At 38.1% G+C, this 22212-nt stretch overlaps 2 protein-coding genes across 4 annotated transcripts; both read left to right on the top strand.

The window, feature by feature from the left end:
* Window positions 1-1530: 1530 nt before the first annotated feature.
* On the top strand, window positions 1531-5453 carry LOC145088054 (ATPase GET3B-like). Of its 2 annotated transcripts, XR_013700955.1 has the most exons (12): window positions 1531-1861; window positions 2156-2367; window positions 2479-2541; window positions 2631-2741; window positions 3187-3261; window positions 3359-3427; window positions 3524-3589; window positions 4346-4420; window positions 4565-4663; window positions 4742-4876; window positions 4954-5146; window positions 5235-5453. XR_013700955.1 is itself a non-coding variant. In XM_079026254.1 (11 exons), exons 1-11 carry the CDS (start codon window positions 1672-1674, stop codon window positions 5089-5091), a joined length of 1233 nt encoding a protein of 410 aa, XP_078882380.1. In that variant the 5' UTR covers window positions 1531-1671; the 3' UTR covers window positions 5092-5453. The 2 variants fall into 2 exon arrangements, 1 of the variants encoding a protein (XP_078882380.1); XM_079026254.1 differs by having other exon boundaries at window positions 4954-5453.
* Window positions 5454-17212: 11759 nt separating this feature from the next.
* LOC145088053 (phosphoglucan phosphatase DSP4, amyloplastic-like) lies at window positions 17213-20717 on the top strand. 2 transcript variants are annotated; one of them, XM_079026252.1, is made up of 14 exons: window positions 17213-17365; window positions 17451-17523; window positions 17621-17665; window positions 18398-18497; window positions 18617-18693; window positions 18768-18844; window positions 18937-19017; window positions 19319-19449; window positions 19561-19622; window positions 19700-19756; window positions 19906-20001; window positions 20122-20181; window positions 20249-20356; window positions 20450-20717. In XM_079026252.1, the coding sequence occupies exons 1-14, from the start codon at window positions 17340-17342 to the stop codon at window positions 20573-20575; spliced, it is 1119 nt and encodes a 372-aa protein (XP_078882378.1). In that variant the 5' UTR covers window positions 17213-17339; the 3' UTR covers window positions 20576-20717. The 2 variants fall into 2 exon arrangements, with proteins under 2 accessions (XP_078882378.1, XP_078882379.1); XM_079026253.1 differs by lacking the exons at window positions 17213-17365; window positions 17451-17523 and having other exon boundaries at window positions 18398-18514.
* Window positions 20718-22212: the final 1495 nt, after the last annotated feature.

Raw genomic sequence — 22212 nt, 5'->3', positions numbered from 1 at the left:
CCAATGCAATACCAACTTCCGATAACAACCTAGAATGTATGGGTTAATTTATATTATTTCTATAAAGTTAGATTATATTTTTTGGTATGTTTCTTATTATTGTGATCAATATTTACAAATAGATTGGTCATGATAATACTAAAGATTATATTTGTAACATGCATCTCTCTATCTCTACTTTACAAGATGGTGAAGACATTTAAGTAAGTTACAACATATTATTTAAATTTTTTATTTTTCTTATGATATAGAAATATTTTTACTTCAACTGTTATTGTCAACTATTATGTTACATTAAGTTATTTATTTATGGATGATAATAATTGATATAATTATGATGGTATAATGTCATAAAAAACCTTAAGTTTGGCAGAAAAAGTCGGTTTTACCCATTCGACAGATTTTTGGTTCGTTTATATCGCAAACTTGTCATTTTTTTTGTTGATTTTGCCATTTTTACCTGTAATAGTAGGGTTCCAGGTTGCCATAAAATATTTTTTTGTGAAAAAACCCTTAAGTTTACAAATATTTTGCAAAAAAACCTTAAGATTATAAAAGTATAAAATATAAATATATATTTAAAATTTGATAAAACTAAATGGTTTTTAGAAATTTTTGCCAAAAGTTTATATCGAATTAATATAAGTTTTATTTTACTTATATTATGAAACCAAAATTGAAACATATTTTTAGCTTTACGTACAATAAATTCTAGCTTGGTTCGATATATTCCTTAATTAATACTTAAACTTTTCAAAGCAAAATTAAAAAACGTCTGTTAGCTAATAATTAATTATGCTAAATAGTTAAACATATGAATAATATGATACATTATTATTTATGAAATACAAACATTTTAAACATATAAAATATTTTTATTTTTCCTTTTAAAAAAATTAATTGAATTTAATTAATGACATATGGATATGTTTAACTATTTTAGCATAATTAATTATTAGCTAACAGACGTTTTTTAATTTTGCTTTGAAAAGTTTAAGTATTAATTAATAAATATATTTAAATTTTGATAAAACTAGGTAACTTTTTTAAAATTTAAATATAAAAAGTTTATATCGAACCAAAGTAAAATTTACTGTGTGTAAATCTAAAAATATGTTACAGTTTTGGTTTCATAATATAAATAAAATAAAACTTATATTAGTTTGATATAAACTTTTGACAATTAAATTTTTAAAAACCATTTAGTTTAATCAAATTTTGAATATATATTTATATTTTATATTTTTATAATCTTAAGAGTTATTTTATAAAATATTTGTAAACTTAAAGGTTTTTTCGCAAAAAATAATTTATGGTAACTTGGAAACCTGCTATTACAGATAAAATGACAAAACCAATAAAAAAAATGACAAGTTTGCGATATAAACGAACCAAAAATTTGTCAAAAAATAAAACCGACATTTTCTAGGAATCTTAATACTTTTTTATAACATCATTTTAATTATGAGCTACAAATCTTAAAAGATTTCTTTTATTACATCTGTCAACCGGACTGACCAAAATACCTATTGGGTTACTTCCAAGGCTCCAAGCGTCCAACCCTGCAAGGCTGCAAATTATCTAGCAGTGCATTCACTCTGCCAAATTCTCGTATAAAAACCATACCTACTTCAACTCCCTTCAAGATTTCCCACAAGAAACGAAGCAAAAATGGCAGCAACATCTTATTTTGCGACTACTTCAATGTCTTCTTATCCTTCAACGAACCGCTTTGCATCGGTATCAAGAACCGGGGTTATCTCTTATCCAACCCCTTTCAATCCATATAAACTCGACGCAATCTTCAGTTCTAGTCTTCTCTCCCTTTCTTCGAAACGAAGACAACCAAGAAAACTGAAAGGTGCGTTTTAGTTGAGACCATATGCGTTTGTCTTGCCAATTTCATCTGTTCCTTCGTTAATTTTGGTTTGGTTTTCCAATTCGAGGGTAATTTTGATTATTTTTTTCGGGTATTGTGTTTCGATGGTTTCGCATTTGTGTCAATTTTAAGATTATCTCCTCACTCTCTCTTATGAGGGTTTTCGATCCTCTTGAACCTGGATGAATCTTTGTAGTCTAGAATTTATATGTGAATCGGAGTGGTTTCGGGCTAGTTACTAAAGTTAAAAATGCGAACATCTTTGATTCATTGCAGTTAAATCAGCTGTAGCTCCTGTTGAAACCACAGCCGAGTTTGATGAAATGGTTTCTGGGACTCAAAGAAAGTATTACATGTTAGGCGGGAAAGGTGGTGTTGGTAAAACGAGTTGTGCTGCTTCACTTGCAGTAAAATTCGCAAATAATGGTCATCCAACCCTCGTAGTTTCAACAGATCCTGCACATTCTTTAAGTGATTCCTTCGCTCAGGCAATCCTTTGTCTTCTTCTGTTTCCAATTGTTTAACTAAAACAATCTGTTTTCTCTTATGGTAAAAGTAAAACAACACATTTTGATTTTCTAATTATATGTGGTTTATAGGATCTGACTGGTGGGACACTTGTACCTGTTGAAGGACCCCTTTCTCCTCTCTTTGCCCTTGAGGTTTGATGAGAAAGTCATTTGCTTTGACATTTCTTCTTATTTCATATTGATTTTTATGCCTTTTATTGATAGTTGTAAACTTGTGGCAGATAAATCCTGAAAAAGCAAGAGAAGAGTTTCGTGATGTAAGCAAGAAGAATGGTGGAACTGGAGTCAAAGACTTCATGGATGGCATGGGTCTTGGAATGCTTGCTGACCAAGTAAAACACCTAACCAAATCTTTTTTAAGCTTCCATTGTTTAGTTAAGGTTCAATTGCAAGAAATAGCAACCCACTTTCTTTTCTTTTTCTATTATATCATCTTACTTACACTTCTTTCTATTACAAATTTACAACAATGTATTTTTTTTTCTTACTAAAGCATTATGCCTTCGAAAATCTATCTAGTTATTATTGTACTTTCATTTTTTTTTTCATATCAGGATTCAGGACACTATACTTTGAAAGTTTACCCATTAGAGCCATTAGCAACAAATTGACACATTTTCACATAAATAGTTTGAATTGTCATCTCTATTTTTGAGTTACATTGTCCCTGTCGTTTGTTTTGAGCCTCTTTTTGTGCATACTTTGTTTTGGAGTACTTATTTTTTCAAAGTATTTGATTATTTGTGTTATATATTTTATGATTGTTGATCAACAAAGTTAGGAGAGCTGAAGCTAGGGGAGCTATTGGATACACCTCCTCCTGGTTTAGATGAAGCTATTGCTATTTCCAAGGTAATAATTAATATTAGGGTTTGTATATTTTTACTTTGTAGCAAATATATTCTCCCTTTTTTAAAATGTCTTGTTGATTGTGTAAATTTTTTGGCAGGTTATTCAGTTTCTTGAATCACAAGAATATAACATGTTTACACGTATAGTTTTTGATACTGCACCCACGGTAAGGAAGACAATTGTACTTTTTAATTTTTTTAATTATTATTATTATTTTTTGTGTTGAGGGTAATTTTCTGAACATAATAAGATGTGGTAACAGGGTCATACTCTTCGGCTTTTGTCATTGCCTGATTTTTTGGATGCATCAATTGGGAAGATATTGAAGGTAAAGTTCTTAACTTGGAAAATTTGGATTTTCTATTATATCATTGCAAGGAACTTTTATGTTTAGTAATTATGAGATCTTTTAACCAAGAATCGGACAATTTAAAAGATTATGTCATGAAAACTGCATTGATTTCCATTACTGAAATTTTCTCAAGTTACAAGTATGGATTATATTTACTCTTTCTCATCACTGAAAGGATCCATGCCATTGACTTCATTTTACAAGATTCTGTTTTCTCCATATAATAATGCGTATTGTTGACATTTGATAAATAGTCAAACCACCCTCCTAAAACTATGTATTCAATCAAATGATGCAACTTTTGACTTGTTATATAAAGGCAATAGTTTGATTATTTGAATAAAGAAACCCAATGTAGCCAAATCATTATATTAACTTATTTAAAAGATACCTAGACTAGTTGCTATAGTTTAAAAAAGTATCCCTCTTAAGTCATCTAAGTTAAAAGCATTTTCACTTTCTTCAGTCAGTCTTGTCAACATTTTAGTTTAATAGACCAATACTAAACCATTTGCACAATATATTCGTTAAAAATCAACAAAATAAAACAATATTGTTGCTCTTTTAACTCTCAAAATTTCAAGAAAGTAGTTGCAACTTTTTAGCCCATCCTGAAAAAGGAAATTGTTGCAATTTTATCCACTTCTTTACTTCAAAATCTGTAGCTTTTATACTTTCATATAGTATAACCTGGCAATAACTTTTATGTTTAATTTTCCATGTTACTTGCAGCTTAGACAAAAAATATCATCAGCTACTTCAGCCATCAAAAATGTATTTGGGCAAGAAGAAACTCGTCAAGATGCTGTAAGCACTATAAATATTAAATAATATAATAAGATTTGTAATGAAATGTGTATTTAATTAGACTAGAGCGTTGATAAACAGCCATTTTTCTGTTTTTCTCTCTCTCTCTCTCTCTCTCTCTCTCTCTCTCTCTCTCTCATGTAGTCTGATAAACTGGAGAAACTACGTGAAAGAATGGTTAAAGTACGCGAGCTTTTTCGTGACACCAACTCAACAGAATTTGTTATAGTCACGATTCCAACGGTAATACCTTCTAGAAACATCTACAAATTTTGTTTTTCTTTAAATTTTAATACAAGATATATATTTTATTTATTTAAGGTGATGGCAATCAATGAGTCATCGAGACTGCGTGCTTCACTTACAAAGGAAAATGTTCCTGTTAAAAGACTTATTGTTAATCAAATTCTTCCCCCATCTGCTTCTGACTGCAAGTTTTGTGCTATGAAAAGGAAGGTAAGATATTTTTTTCATATTCTCTTTTCGTGTGAATATTATAATTTCATTTTGTAAATATATATTTGATATTTCAGGACCAGACACGTGCAATTGACATGATCAGAAGTGATCCAGAGCTGTCTAGTTTGCTTCTGGTACAGGCGCCTCTTGTTGATGTTGAAATTAGAGGTGTCCCAGCTCTTCAATTCTTAGGGGACATGATTTGGAAATGAAACTACATATATCTATATATATCTATCTATCATCAAGCCTCATCAGCATGATAAGGTAAATTTGGTGGGTCCCATCCTCATTTCTTATCATATCATGTAAATTGTAACTCATGGCAACAACTGACTGCTACAAGATATATCAGAGACCCTTTTGGTGAGTCTTGTGGAAGATGAGTTTTAAGTCACATTTTTGGTTACAAGGCAAGACACATATATAGAAAAGGAAGAATTAGTGACTATGGCGTTTTTTTTTTCAAAGTATTAAATACACTGCAACGGTGGTAAATAGTATATTTAGACTGAAATTTACTCTATTAAATTGCTGTTGTTACTTAGTTGATGTATATTTATTTTTGTACTCACATTTAGGCTCTTTAGTATGCACCAAGTAGTATTGACCAATTTCATCTTCCTTCCATGTACTTAACCCGGCTTGCTTTGATTAGTTCAACCTGTTGGCCGGATAGCCTTTTTGTGGAGATAATGGTCTAAAGTTACCCCAAAGGGTGCATGTTAATATCACTATGCAAGAAACCTTTGGAATATGGAATATTAAATCAATCAATTTTGTTATAAAAATACACGGGTTTATTAAAAATAAAAATTTAATATAAATATTTAAACATTAAATATTTTATAAAATAATACTTTTTATATAACATAATTTAATCTTTTGGAACATTTATAAAAGAAATCAAATATTCTTTAGAGCATTTATGAGATTTTATTTTCAAATTAATAGAATGATTCTCTTTTTTATATGAAATTTTATTTTTAAAAAATAGAAATTCCCAAAAAATGACAAGTGGAAAATAATAATTTTAAAACTTCCACAAAATTACATGTGACAAAACTCTTGAGAACTTGACAAGTGGCAAAAAAAAAACCTTGAAAAGATAAGACGATAGCTTTTTTTACACATGTTACTATGTTACCATATGTGCGATATCGAGCTTTTTTGTTAGTTAAATCGGTAAAATAGACTGGTATAAGAAATGTGAAATTCTAGATTTTGTTTCTAAAAGAGTTGTTGAGGGGAGACGGTACATTTAAGACTAAACTACACAAATGGTCTCCGTGGTTTGTCGAAAATTGTCACTTTAGTCCAAAAATGTTTGGATTAGCACCAGAAGTCCAAACTTTTCATTTTGTTACGAGTTTGGTCCAATTTGCTATAAACTTTTTCATAATGACTAATTTGCCCATACTTTTTCTTTTTCACTTTTTTTATTATCTAAAGATTTTTCTGATTAACATAAAAATTAAAAAAATTCCTTTTTATATTTAATTTTATAATTTTTTATAACAGAAGAAATAGAAAATGAAAATGCAAACTCTCACACACACAAACACACATACATACTCTCTCTCTCTCTCTCTCTCTCTCTCTCTCTCTCTCTCTCTCTCTCTCTCTCTCCTGCCATTGTCTTTCCTATCATTTCTTGATTTTTCTACAGTGAATCCCAATCTAGAAAATGTATTGATTGGATCTTTGTTAAACAAACTTCATCCTCTTCATCCCATGTTCTTATACCTACAAACAGAAAAATGAGATGGGTTTTAATCTGAAGGAGGATATGTTTTTCTCCTTTAGTCTTTATCTTTCAAACCTGCAACTACCACCACGTACCATCGTGAATTCCTCTACCACGATGAAAACCTCTACTCCAAAGCTGCCATTTCGACCACCAGGAGAGCCCTACCACAGTAAACGTCTTCACCATTTCAATGGCACCACCACCGCCCCAACACTGCCATTGTCATCACTACCTGCTGAAACCATAAGTCCGAAAACTTTGCCTCAAAGGCTGCTATCATTCAGGCCACCTGGTCCCCAACCCCTATCATCGACGAAACCTTGCTTTCAATCCTCACCCTTGTCTTGTTCAGACACCAAAATTCCAATATTATTCCATTTATCGACATCTAAGCCAGATGATACACCAAAAATGAAAGGGTCGGTGACAGAAGTGAAAAGGGGTCAAACCAAATCCGTGAGTCCACATTCAATTGAAGCAAAATCCCCAAAATCAAAACGAAAAATCATTGCATAGGTTCTTTAATTAATCTGAAACCCATTCTGTAAAAGAGATAGCGAGAGAGGTGGTGTTCCACCTTAGATTTGTGTGTGAGAGAGAGAACGAAAAGGAGATTGACAAAGTTGTCGCTGCCACCGCTACAAATCCTAACTTCGATCAATGTGTCGCCGCCTGAAACTTTAGGGTTAGGTTTTTGTTGTGGGAGCTTCAATCTGAAATCCCTCGCCGTCGAGGTTGTGATGATCCACTGTGAAACCATCTATGCTATGAAGATCCACCACCGTTCTTTAATAGATCGGGTTAGATAAGAGAGAGAGAGAGAGAGAGAGAGAGAGAGAGAGAGAGAGAGAGAGAACATTTTCATTTTTTTTAGTTATAAAAAATTATAAAACTAAAATATAAAAGGAAAATTTTCTTTTAATCAGAAATATCATTAAATAATAATAAAAAAACTGAAAATGAAAAAAATAAGGGCAAATTCGTCATTATGAAAAAGTTTATAGCAAATTGGACCAAACTCGCAGCAAAATGAAAAGTTTGGACCTTTAATGTTAGTCCAAACATTTTTGGACCAAAGTGACAATTTTCGACAAACCACAGGGACCATTTGTGCGTTTTAGTCTACATTTAAGCATATATTAAATGTGAATGAGACACTCTCTAGCTATCTGATGTGTGGCTCCAACAAATTTGTTATACGATATCTATGTGGTAACATGTTGGGTGATTTTAATGTCATTTGTCATTTTTGGTGTATTTGGTATTTATATGTATACGAAGGGGATCAAAGTGTGTTTTGAAGCAAGTTCAGTGGAACAGAATCCACGCTTATATAAAGTGAGTTTGATGGTGAATATTTTGTTGTATGTGATATTCCATTTTTTTTGGCTCTCATGGATTGAATAACGATTCATAAAGGAGGAGGGAGTCGTTTCCACTGAACCCACTGCCACATCAGCTTTTCTTTTTGATTTTTCTTCATCTTTCCGAACCCACGACACACGGAAATCTTATCTTTTTCAACCCACTCAATTAAAAAAAAAATACTAAACAACTAAGGTACAAGTCTTAAAACATATGGTACAAGAGAAAATGAGGGAGAGAAAGTAGAGAGAGAGGATGAAGTGGGTTCGTGAAACCAATTAAACAACTCGCCAAAGAGGGAGTGGTACCGGCGGTAACTCTATTGCTAATTAAGATTTTATCTTGATTATTTTGTATATTTTTTTTAATTAAGTGAGTTGAGTAGGTTGAGAAAGATAGGATTTCCGTGTGTTGTGAGTTCGAAAAGATGAAGAAAAATCAAAGAGAAAAGTTGATGTGGCAGTAGGTTCATTGGGTTCGGTGGGTTCAATGGGAACGACTCCCTCCTCCCTTAGAAACAAAAAGTAATTTGTTATTAGATAATCATATGAAAATATTTGTTGAACCGGTGCAAATAGTTTTCAAAGAACGTGAAATCACGATATGATAATTATCCAAGCAAAATCGTTCTTTTCATCATCAACACATCCTAAATCACCATTTTCCCAACATAACATAAAGAAACAGCTGTACTGAAGGCTATGTATTAAACTGTCAAAAGTTTGCTAGTCTAACATTCTCATGACACTCCCTATAGATAACATTATATATATACATCCACAAGAGAAAAACAATAGATACCATCATAAGGAAAATGATTATTGGTACTATTTGTTATTACCACAACTCCATGTTGTCATGAAAGTTCGCTACAATAGGAGTTAGAGGGTGTTTGGGGTATCTTTTCAAGGGCAAAAGAACTTTTGGGAAAAGTTCAAAAAAGTCAGGTTTTCCTGACTTTTCCAAAAAGTCAGTTTTTCCTCTTTGAAAAATCCAAAAGAAGCTTTCAAGAAGCCTTTCCCAAACATCTTTTTTCCTGTATCTTTTCCCAAAAGTTCTTTTGCCTCTCAAAAAGATATCCCAAACACCCCCTTAGTTGGTGTGTGAAAGATGGTGCAGAAACATTCATTTAAAAAAAAAACTGTAACGTCCAAAATTTCAAAACAATTAAAACTTTTCAAAAACCACTCATTTTAATAAAGTTGTTACAAAAAGGTTTTCAATGCATTATTTAACAGAGTATTCTCCCAGGTTCATATCATAAAACATCAACGCGAGGAACGGTACGATCATGCCTTTGCCTTGCCACAGACTCTTGAGAACCTGAAACATAAAACCACAACTGTAAGCCCGAAAGCTTAGTGAGATACCCCCAAAATACCAACCACACATACGCCCTTCCAGGCCACGACCTTCCGTTCCATGTGTCTCAGGGGACTTCCGTCCCTGCTGGTAAACCTTCCGGTCCTACCCACGCCGACCTTCCGGTCCACAACACAACATATTGCCTTCCGGCCCATAACATATTGCCTTCCGGCCCATAACATATCGCCTTCCGGCCCATAATATATTGCCTTCCGGCCCATAGCATAAAATGCATACATAACATAACAATCATAGATCGACCCTACATATCGGGTCACACCCCAGATCTAGCAATCATAACACATAATCATATAGCAATTCACAGACAACAATCGATCAACAGATCACATATCATAACATTACTCTAAACAAGATACCGGTCTAGCCGGTCACTAGCATAACATTATCCTACGAATCAGTCAACATACTAAATGCATACATACGCCTTTCCAAGCCATGACCTTCCGGTCCACATAGCAATGCCTTCCGGCCCATATCATGTAATGACAACTACCCGGATTTCCATCCGATAAAAGGGTTGGCCTTGGTGCCATGAACCCTAGCGATATAGTGAGGATAACTCACCTCAAAACTGCCGACTGAACAGATAGCTCAAGCTGCTCCGATCACTGATACGATCTCCACCTCTGGACAGCCACCAATGCACTGAACTCAAACAATAAATAACAATTACCAAAATACCCTTGGAACCACTGGTCAATCCCTGGTCAAGGACAAGGTCAAAGTCAACCCCTGACTGACCCTACTCGCCGAGTCAACCCTATGACTCACCGAGTCCCCATACACAGAACTTCACTCAACCCGCGATCCAACTCGCCGAGTCACCCCAAGACTCGCCGAGTTCAACAACTCTGAGTCCACTCGCCCTTGACTCACCGATTCTCTAAGATTCTCTTTCTACACGTCGAGTATCCCCCCTTGGCTCGACGGGTTCCTCGTGGACGAATCGCGGGGCCACCCCGACTCAACTCGCCGAGTCTGAAGAACAACTCGACGAGTCCCAGTTAATCTTCAAGCTACTCGTCGAGTCTGTTCATCGGACTCGGCGAGTCCATGCCATGCAACCGCTCAAACTGCTTTCTAAGGTCAGAACTGCTCCGACCATTCATAGGTCTGGCCTTCCTAGACTGATTCATCATGTAAGGTCCTCATTTCGGTGCTCATAACACACCCCATGACTCATAATTTACATTTTGTCTTAAGGCATAAGGATTCCAATCCAAAACCTCCATTGATTCCCGAAATGCTCAGGCATGGGACATTCTGGACTTCTAAAGATCCAAATACAGGGTTCCAATCGTTTGGGGGACTAAGGTAACACTCAATCTAGCCACAAAAGGGTTCAATAAACCCTAAATCCATATACACATCAACATAGAAGGATGCAACTCGAAATATTACCTGAATAACGTGCTCTCTGTGTCCCCAATCCTCAGAACGTGGCTTCCCTTGTTGTTCCCTTAACCAAGCCTCCTCTTCCTTGCAAAACAACACTTCCAAAATCAACAATGGTCTTCTACCTTGCTCCAGATGCTCACAATCGAATTAGGGTTTCTCTCAGAGGACTAGGGTGAACAATGACGGCCATAAGATCCCTCTTATACGTCCCAACCCTAAACGGTTAGGGTTTTCGCTTAACAGCGCAGACTCGCCGAGTCCATATCCGGACTCGTCGAGTCCAGTCGCGAACCCGCGACCAGTTCCACGATCCTACTCGGCAAGTCTAGGCTCCAACTCGCCGAGTCCCCTCTTAAAACACCCAAAATCGTAAATATAACAATACCTGGAATTCCGGGCTGTTACAACTCTCCCCCACTAGGACTAGACTTCGTCCTCGAAGTCTCACTCTGAAAATAGCTCCGGATGCTGTTCCCGCATCTCACGCCCCGACTTCCAAGTCATTTCCGATCCCTTCTGGTGTTGCCACTGAACCAACACCAGAGGTACCTCCTTGTTCCTCAGAACCTTGATCTTCCGATCTCTGATGGCCACTCCAAACGATAGGCTACCCGGCCTATCCTTGCAATCACACGAAATGGCCCAACATATCGGGGTCCCAACTTGCCCCTCTTCCTGAATCGAATCACTCCTTTCCAAGGAGAGACCTTCAGGAGGACGAAGTCACCGACTTGAAACTCAAGCTCGGATCGGCGTCTGTTTGCATAACTCTTCTGTCGGCTCTGGGCGGTAAATAACCTCTGTCTAACCTGCTGAATCTGCTCTGTCTACTGAAGCACGATCTTTGTGCTGCCCATCACTCTCTGTAACCGAGAATTACCCAAGATGCAATTCTGCTCTAAATCTCAACAATCACCCGACCCTAATCAGAATCACACTGGGAATTCGAGATTCTCTCTCCTCCTGCATCCCTTCTGAGTCTCGACAGACATCCCAAACCGGATGGGTTCCTACTTCACTGCCGCGAACACGACGCTCAAAACCATACTCGAAATACTCTAATCATAACTCTGCTCTGCAGCTTTCACTTTCGTGAACTTGCACTCCCTTTCGAAGTTACACACCTTTCTCTTTTCCTTTTCCAAGGAACTCTCTTGGCCATAATGCCACCCCAACCGGTGCCACGGTGCTCGCCCCAAGCGACACCACCCTTATTGCGTAATCGCTATTCACATACTCTGGCTCTCATTGCAGGGGTTCTCAAGCCCATGCACTCTCTCCACTCCACCAACTCACTACCTCAACTAAACAAAATCACTAATCCGGGGCCAGACCTTCCAATGTAGTCACACTGCAACATACAAAATCCAAAATCTCAAATTGATCCAACAATACCATCAGAGTCCCCAGTATGACTGGACTGACTCTCATAACACACACTAGCCACTCGAGGCTATATCTCTGTGGGTCCGTACACCCAACTCTGTGAACCCTCAGGTTCTAACTCCGGGAACCTTCCGGTTCCAATTCTAGAAACATGCACAGCATAAATCCCGTGGGATTAATGCAGTACAACCCATCACGTACATCAAGCATACAAATACTCTGATCGCATAACCCCGGTTACCTACTCAAACTTGATCCCGACCTGCTCCCAGGCCTCCACAATCAAATGCCCTAGGTCTGTATCCCGCCCCGCATACCCGACACTCGCTCTTGTCAGCCTATACTCTGAGTTGACAAAACACTGCTGAATCCCAACAGCTAAGCACCCTCACATACTCATCGATCTCCCGGAGAATTCTCCAATTCTCCCCCACTTAAAGCACTGACTAACAGCCACCGATCGCCATTAACGACCTTCCAGGACAACCCCGCACAAAGAGAACACTTACACACTGACTGCTTCCCACAAGCATAAGCAACCCTCAACAAAACACATCTCTTCCCTGATCAATTCACTCAAGAGAATTCGGTCTTTCAATTATCCACTCCACGACTGTAGATGCTACCCGACATCCAAACCAGTGCCGCATCTCCACTATCAACTCTCACGAATGATAACCAACGGAATTCCCAAACAATAACCCATAACCAAACCATCAGGGAACAACGAATGCCAAAGCGAAAACCTGAAACACCAACCCATAACCATTCCAAACCCGCGAAACAACGAATACCGCATCGAAATCCACGCAAGATACCAGCACAAACAATACGCCACAATCAACGCAAGATAATCAAGACATCAAGAAAGCATCATACCCGCAGCTGCCTCCGGCACTGCTCCGTCTCTCTCCGCCGCAAGCTGATAAGCACGACCCTGAGCCCTTGGGGCTCCGCTCCATCCTGTCCTCCTCCTGAACTCCTCAAGATGGCTGGTGCTAGAGCCTGCACCGGTCCTGCCGAAAGCTGTGGACAGTTGACCCTCAAATGTCCAACCCGCCGACAATGATAACAAATCCTCAAATCCCGAACCGGCACTGACTGCCGACAATCCCGCGCATAGTGCCCCTCCTTTTCGCATTTGCGGCATGCACCACCGGACCAGCAAACTCCGGTGTGACCCCTCCCATGCTCCCCACAAGTGTGGCCGCTCCGATCCCCCACTCTAACATCAATGGTACTGGACCGTTTCGGCGCTAGCTGCGACTGCATCGAAGCCTGCCTCAGCTCACGCAACTGCAACTCAACCTCTAACTCACGCCGCATGGCGGCCTCCTGCAACACCAACAAGGTCTCACACCTCTGCGCAGACACGAACTGTCTGATATCCCCCTTGAGCATACTCAAATATCGGGACATCTGAACCTGCTCCGAAGCGAACTCAGGGAAAAACATCGCCCTCTCAATAAACATCCTGGTGATCTCAGTCACCGACTCCGAATCCTGCTTCAACTCAAGGAACTCCCGAACCAATCTCTCCCTCTCATCTCGCGGAACATAGCGAGTACTGAACATCTCTCTGAACTGATCCCGTGAAACCGCAGCCCTCTGCGCATCGGAATATGACTCCATGGTTAATCTCCACCAATCCTTCGCCCCGTGCCCCAATAGGTCCAGAGCACACCTCACCCTCTGATCAACAGTGCATAAACTCGTGAAGAAACACCCCTCCACGTCTGATAACCATCTCATGGCGGCAATCAGGTCCTGAACTCCATCGAATGTGGGAGGCTTCGTATAATAGAAGTCCCGATACTGAAAACTCCGACTAGCTCCTCCCCTTGCCGCTGCTACAGCCGCTGTAGCCACCGCGGCAGCCGTCTCTGCGAGAGCCGTATATCGCTCATCAAAATACTCAATCATGGCGGTTTTGATCGACCCAAGCAATTCCGGCAACTCAGTCCGAAACAATGCAGCAACCCCATCACGCAGGATCTTGAGAATCCTCGCATCCAACTCGCTCGGGCTCGTCTAATCGATAACCTCAGACGGCACCGATCCACCCGGAACTCGCTCTCCAGCTCCCGATTCTGATCCGGATCCACTATCATCATGCCTCGAAATCTCCATACTGAAGACACCATACCAATCTCAGACACTTTCCACAATCCTGGGATCCAACTCTCGCAACCCAACTCCTAGAGATCATGGTTTCCCTGATACGCGTATGGGTCCTGTGCTTTCAGTAGTACGGGCCCATACTACCTTCCACACCTACCCATATTTGTATGAAGTACTACCACAAAACCCTAGAGCACATGCATAACAACTATCAACCCTCACCTCTAGAGGAACACTGAGAATACCCCATAAGGAACCCTAGGCTACAGGCATCACAAATCAGGCAACATTATCATGAATTCCTGAAGATCCCTAGCCTAACTCTAGCATGCTGTGCTATCAAGCTCAATAAAACAAATATCATGTATGGTATCTTGGGGTTACTTACTGGCTCCGGCTGATCGTACCTCCGCGTCCTCCTTTTATTAAATTTGAAAACCATTTTAATTTCTCTTTTTAAAATCTTCCTCGATTTGAGACTGGAGTCACACGAATGTTTCCCCAATTCACTCAATCCAAGGCTCTGATACCAACTTGTAACGTCCAAAATTTCAAAACAATTAAAACTTTTCAAAAACCACTCATTTTAATAAAGTTGTTACAAAAAGGTTTTCAATACATTATTTAACAGAGTATTCTCCCAGGTTCATATCATAAAACATCAACGCGAGGAACGGTACGATCATGCCTTTGCCTTGCCACAGACTCTTGAGAACCTGAAACATAAAACCACAACTGTAAGCCCGAAAGCTTAGTGAGATACCCCCAAAATACCAACCACACATACGCCCTTCCAGGCCACGACCTTCCGGTCCATGTGTCTCAGGGGACTTCCGTCCCTGCTGGGTAAACCTTCCGGTCCTACCCACGCCGACCTTCCGGTCCACAACACAACATATTGCCTTCCGGCCCATAACATATTGCCTTCCGGCCCATAACATATCGCCTTCCGGCCCATAATATATTGCCTTCCGGCCCATAGCATAAAATGCATACATAACATAACAATCATAGATCGACCCTACATATCGGGTCACACCCCATATCTAGCAATCATAACACATAATCATATAGCAATTCACAGACAACAATCGATCAACAGATCACATATCATAGCATTACTCTAAACAAGATACCGGTCTAGCCGGTCACTAGCATAACATTATCCTACGAATCAGTCAACATACTAAATGCATACATACGCCTTTCCAGGCCATGACCTTCCGGTCCACATAGCAATGCCTTCCGGCCCATATCATGTAATGACAACTACCCGGATTTCCATCCGATAAAAGGGTCGGCCTTGGTGCCATGAACCCTAGCGATATAGTGAGGATAACTCACCTCAAAACTGCCGACTGAACAGATAGCTCAAGCTGCTCCGATCACTGATACGATCTCCACCTCTGGACAGCCACCAATGCACTGAACTCAAACAATAAATAACAATTACCAAAATACCCTTGGAACCACTGGTCAATCCCTGGTCAAGGACAAGGTCAAAGTCAACCCCTGATTGACCCTACTCGCCGAGTCAACCCTATGACTCGCCGAGTCCCCATACACAGAACTTCACTCAACCCGCGATCCAACTCGCCGAGTCACCCCAAGACTCGCCGAGTTCAACAACTCTGAGTCCACTCGCCCTTGACTCACCGATTCTCTAAGATTCTCTTTCTACACGTCGAGTATCCCCCCTTGGCTCGACGGGTTCCTCGTGGACGAATCGCAGGGCCACCCCGACTCAACTCGCCGAGTCTGAAGAACAACTCGACGAGTCCCAGTTAATCTTCAAGCTACTCGCCGAGTCTGTTCATCGGACTCGGCGAGTCCATGCCATGCAACCGCTCAAACTGCTTTCTAAGGTCAGAACTGCTCCGACCATTCATAGGTCTGGCCTTCCTAGACTGATTCATCACGTAAGGTCCTCATTTCGGTGCTCATAACACACCCCATGACTCATAATTTACATTTTGTCTTAAGGCATAAGGATTCCAATCCAAAACCTCCATTGATTCCCGAAATGCTCAGGCATGGGACATTCTGGACTTCTAAAGATCCCAATACAGGGTTCCAATCGTTTGGGGGACTAAGGTAACACTCAATCTAGCCACAAAAGGGTTCAATAAACCCTAAATCCATATACACATCAACATAGAAGGATGCAACTCGAAATATTACCTGAATAACGTGCTCTCTGTGTCCCCAATCCTCAGAACGTGGCTTCCCTTGTTGTTCCCTTAACCAAGCATCCTCTTCCTTGCAAAACAACACTTCCAAAATCAACAATGGTCTTCTACCTTGCTCCAGATGCTCACAATCGAATTAGGGTTTCTCTCAGAGGACTAGGGTGAACAATGACGGCCATAAGATCCCTCTTATACGTCCCAACCCTAAACGGTTAGGGTTTTCGCTTAACAGCGCAGACTCGCCGAGTCCATATCCGGACTCGTCGAGTCCAGTCGCGAACCCGCGACCAGTTCCGCGATCCTACTCGGCGAGTATAGGCTCCAACTCACCGAGTCCCCTCTTAAAACACCCAAAATCGTAAATATAACAATACCTGGAATTCCGGGCTGTTACAAAAACTAGCCGGAAAGCCTTTGTTAGGAAAGTTTCTTTCCAAAAGAAAGAAAGAAAATGATTACCAAAAACGACCCAAATAAATTAGAGTTTTAAGTTTTAACTTTCAAAATTATCAAAATGTATTTTCAGATCTAACGAGTTAAACTTTGTATCAACCCAAATTAATTTATGTCGAATCGACTTTTTTTTTTTCACTAAAATTTCCTAAGGTTTTCGTATTATGTTGGATGAAGGACCAGTTCGATTTTGACATAACACGTAAAACGCGTGTGTATCGGTGAATAAGAGAGGGAAAGTGAATGGCATTTCGGAGAATCTTTGAAAAGGCGACCCCTTTTTGGTACCAGGAATCCAACCTCTATAAAATCTAAAAAGCATAAACTCAACAGTATCGTTCTCTCTCCTCCAAGCGAACTGAAAGAATCTCTCATCACATTCAGTTGTTTATGATTCATACGTAATAAGAAGATGAATTGCCTTACAAATCTTTCAAGGTTCGTTTCAATTTCTCATTTTCCTCGAGGTTTTGCTAAATTTGTGTTGAATTCACCATGATCGATTGAGTTTTAATTCTATCAGATCCTATTCAGCTTTGCCTTTACGTAGCTTCAAATGTAAAGCTTCAATTTATCCGAGCTTTGTCAATATGAAGGTAAACTCGTTGATCCAATTGCGAGCATTATGTGTGTATATATGTGTTTCAAAGCGTGTGATTTGGAGTGCGTGTGTGTGTTTTTCGTCATGATCAGGGATTGGTGAACGCTATTGATCTTCGAGGAAGTTGTTTAGTAAAGGTAATTAATTTATTGCGTATTTTTTTGTTATATTTGTGCGTTTATTGTTTATGTTGAATCTTGTGGAAAGTTAAGGACCACCTCTGACTTGACTGCTTTAGTGCGCCTTGAAAAAACTAACATCTCCCACGTGATTGTGATTTTGAACTCTTAGTCTCTTATAACATCTCATCTTTCTAACATTGATCCGACATCTGTTGCAGAGTTGGATTTTTGTTCTGTAGAGGGATGTTTCTATATGCTAAATTTTTTGTGTGATATGCTTTCGATGATTATGAATTTCTAAACCACTGATTCTGTTTTCCCTGTCATACCATCGCATTGATCATTAAGGAAATATCATGTCACTCAAAGCTGCAATTATCTGCTAGAATTTGATATCGTTGAAGATATCCTGCTGCATGCTTCTTAGGAACATAAAGATGATGTTATGAATAAGATTGGATCAAAGTTACCACCAAATTACGAGTTTTCCTTTTCTAACAAGAGTGTTGTAATAAGAGAGAATGTGCATTAATTCACATTTGCTCTAATTGTGGCTAGTACGGTTATATTTTTTTGGTGGCTGCCATAGATTGTCCATATAAATTACCTAGACCTGTAATTTCTATGGACCAAATTGCATAAGAGTAATTTCATACACACAATAACTTAATTACTTATTCACAAATTTAGTTTTCTAGTGAAAACATGGTGATCATCATGTGTCATATACTATGTTTGATTGTGTAGGCAACTTCTAGTCCTACACCTAGTACCAACATAGATGATGCCAAAAAAGAGGAGAAATCTGATGTTTACAGTACAAACATGACAGAAGCAATGGGTGCTGGTGAGTACAGTGATTATGTAAGTTTTATATCTAAACTCAATACCAAGTGGCCTTTCCCTTTGGTCCAGTGGTATCTGTTGATTTCTATAATGCCTAGGTTGCTAATATATTACTTTCAGTTTTGACTTACAGGCATGAGCTTGGAATGAATTACAGCTTCATTCGTCCAGACTTAATTGTTGGGTCATGTCTACAGGTAATTTACACATTCAGACACCTGCAGATGTACTTTACACATTCAGAATTCTGACCTGTACTTTACACATTCAGACTCCTGCAGATGTTGACAAGCTTCGGAGTATTAAAGTCAAAACTGTATACTGCTTGCAGCAAGACTCAGATCTCGAGTATCCATAAAAACATTTAATCATTAATCCTTTAAACACGAAAACAAAGAAACTAACAACTTTCCCTGTTTTCCATCTTACCTGTTCACTAGATATTTTAGTGTGGACATCAATGCCATTCGTGAATATGCCACCACATTCGATGACATTCAACACCTACGTGCTGAAATAAGGTAACTCCTATAAATCTGTTTGGCCTCTTATATTTCCATGTGTTCTAAGCTTAATGTGTTAGGGGATTTTCTTTAACCCCATTAAGTTCTGTAAGGGCAAAGTGGCTGAATCGATAATGATGTAAAGTCTTGTATACATAAGGTCTATTTTTTTAGACCAAATAAACTGTCTAAATGAAAATAAATGACCATTTTACCCTTGCATTACAAAAACAAATTAAGTCAAAAGGAAACAACCATATATAGCTGTCTAGATTAAGTGGGTAACCACTAGCCACAAATATTATATTATGGAGCACAGAGATTTTGATGCCACTGATTTGCGGTTGCGTCTTCCTGCTGTGGTGAGCAAATTGTACAAAGCTGTTAATCAAAATGGTGGAGTAACTTACATACATTGCACAGCTGGACTTGGAAGAGCTCCTGCAACTGCTGTATGCTGAAAAATCTTATCTTAAGTTACATTTATGCCCTTTTACCTGTTTCTGCATTATGTATAAATTATAATGATGAAGTTATTGATGTGGTTTCTACTTATATGACAATTGGCATACATGTTCTGGGTTCAAGGGTATAAGCTCAATGATGCACTCAGTTTACTCCTGGTAATTTATGACTGATAATTTTCATTTTGTTGTAAACTTTTATGCTTATGCAAGTCACTCTTCTCCTTTCTGTGCAGAGTAAACGTAAATGTTTCCCAAATGTGGATGCTATAAAAAGTGCAACCGCTGACATTGTGAGAAGTTCTTCAATCATTTGCTTTGTGAATTCGTAAATAAGTATATACAAATGTGAAGCCACCCTTGATGAAAATCAACTACATGAATAAAAAGATGTGTTTTACTTTAATTATTCTTAAAGTGAGAATATATATATTTTTTAAAGCTTACAGGCCTAAAAACAAAATCAGTCACGCTGACATGGAACGGTGATAATTGTTCTTCAGTAGAACTAGCTGGACTTGATGTTGGATGGGGTCAGGTAGGTCATAAATTGTCAGATATTGTAAAAATTTTCAACATATATATATATATATATATATATATATATATATATATATATATATATATATATATCGATGGATTTATCGTTTCATTGCAGAGAATTCCATTAAAATATGAGGAGAAAAATGGTTCATGGATCCTTCATAGAGATTTGCTTGTAATTCTCTAGCTCATTTCTTTATTATACATATTTGGATGCCTAAAAATGACTTATGATTGAATAGGAGGGGCGTTATGAGTACAAGTACATAGTTGATGGTGAATGGATGACCAATAAATACGAATCGCTTACTCCTGTTAACAAGGATGGCCATGTCAACAACTATATCCAGGTACTAGCTATATATAATATATATGTATATTTATAGACCAATAAAATACTGATAGCTTCATTACTATTTCAATTATTTTTACTACTGATGCAGGTAGTGGGTAATGATCCAGAGAGTGTAGATTTATGGACAAGATTAGGGGATGATGATTTTGATCTAACAGACAGTGAGCGAGAGACGATAAAAAGGGTTTTGGATGAGTATCCCGATGATGAGTAACCAACCGTATATCTACATGTAGCATTGTGAATCACTTCATGGTTTGCCTACTTGTTTTTTGTATAATCACATGTATATGTAAGATTGTGATATCATATGTTTGCTTTGTTGCATTGGTGGTCCCTAAAGAATAGTTTCATTACATCCTTGGTCCCTGAGTTGGACAGCGTTAAAAAGAGTCCGTAAGGCCATACATGCATTCCACACGGGAGAGTACTATTTTTTCCCTTCCTCTCTCCTTTGTCCGTCTAACAGCTACATCCTTTTGTGAATCAGTTGAGATTATTCACCCTAGTACCATATTCAACGTCGTTCTAATCAAATGATCGTGCAACTCAAAAATAACTACATATCTTTATCTATTCATTTTTCCTTGCATCTAGGGGTTTACATATAAAAACCGATCCAGTTCAAACCGACCAACATACATTGGATATCCAATTGTAATTGGATTGGATTTTTTTTGAACGTGCACCGGGCAGTGACATCCTATAGGAAAGTATGCCATAACACCCAACGAACCCAGGGTACGGTAGTGACATCCGATAGGACAGTATGCCATAACACCCAACGAACCTAGGGTCGATCCTTCTCTGAAGAGATAACAAGTTAACAACAACATCCTTAGCAACTCACTTTCTTATTAAGGCTTCACTCCTTTGGACACAGATAGAACTTGACACCATTCCCTCCAAAAACCCCTAAGAGGGGAAAATTGGAGTGTGCCTCTGTCAGGACCTCATTGGCTAAATTGGATTGGATTGATTTGAATTTTTCAACATCCAAATTGGATTTGGATCGGCCTGTTCTTGGATGACCATCTAGATCCAATCCCAACCCGAATCAATTCAATCCAATTGTTATCCGATTGGATATCCAATTATCATTCAATTTGATATATCCAATTATCATCCAACTATTATCCAATTATTAATACATATATATCTAACTATCATCCAACTATTATGTAACTATTATCCACTTATAATCTAATTATCGTCTTAACTTCATATTGTTGTTGTATTTTAGTTGGAACTTGGAACTAATTTTTAATACTATTGATTGTTATCGTATTTTGGTTTGCATTGAATATTTGAAATTTATATTTTAAAGCGGATGTTCTTTTTAAAAATATCTATTATGCTTTTGGTTGGTTATAATTGGATGTAAAATTTGATAAAAGTTGGATATCTATTGGATGGATCTAATGGATATACCAGATAACTTAACTGAAGTAAATGTACAATGGATAAAACTAATATTGTCCAATGTTTAATTGTATCGGTTGACCAAGGTTAATTGTATTGGATCGGTTGGCAATATCCAATATCCAATAGATGATTTGATTGGATTGGTTCTATAAAAAAACATTGGATATCTAATTATGAACACCCTATTGCATCATGCAAAACTTCTCCTCAATGATGCATTTTATTGCCTCCTTCGTGGCGCACAACTTTTTTTCTTCTTTTCGTTACAGTTTTTTGTCCTCGACATCTTATCTTCTAAAATTGCTAAGTTAAGAAATTACATTTTGAACGCCTACATTTTGCGCCTATTTTTCAAAGTGAAAGCTCTCATCATCTTCGTTAAGGTTGACCGGAAATTAAGCATCAGAAAAGATTGTGTATGTGTTT

The sequence above is a fragment of the Lactuca serriola genome, chromosome 2 (assembly GCF_051521515.1).
Source record: "Lactuca serriola cultivar US96UC23 chromosome 2, Lser_US96UC23_V15, whole genome shotgun sequence".
NCBI lineage: Eukaryota > Viridiplantae > Streptophyta > Magnoliopsida > Asterales > Asteraceae > Lactuca > Lactuca serriola.
This window is presented reverse-complemented; position numbering and strand designations above follow the sequence as displayed.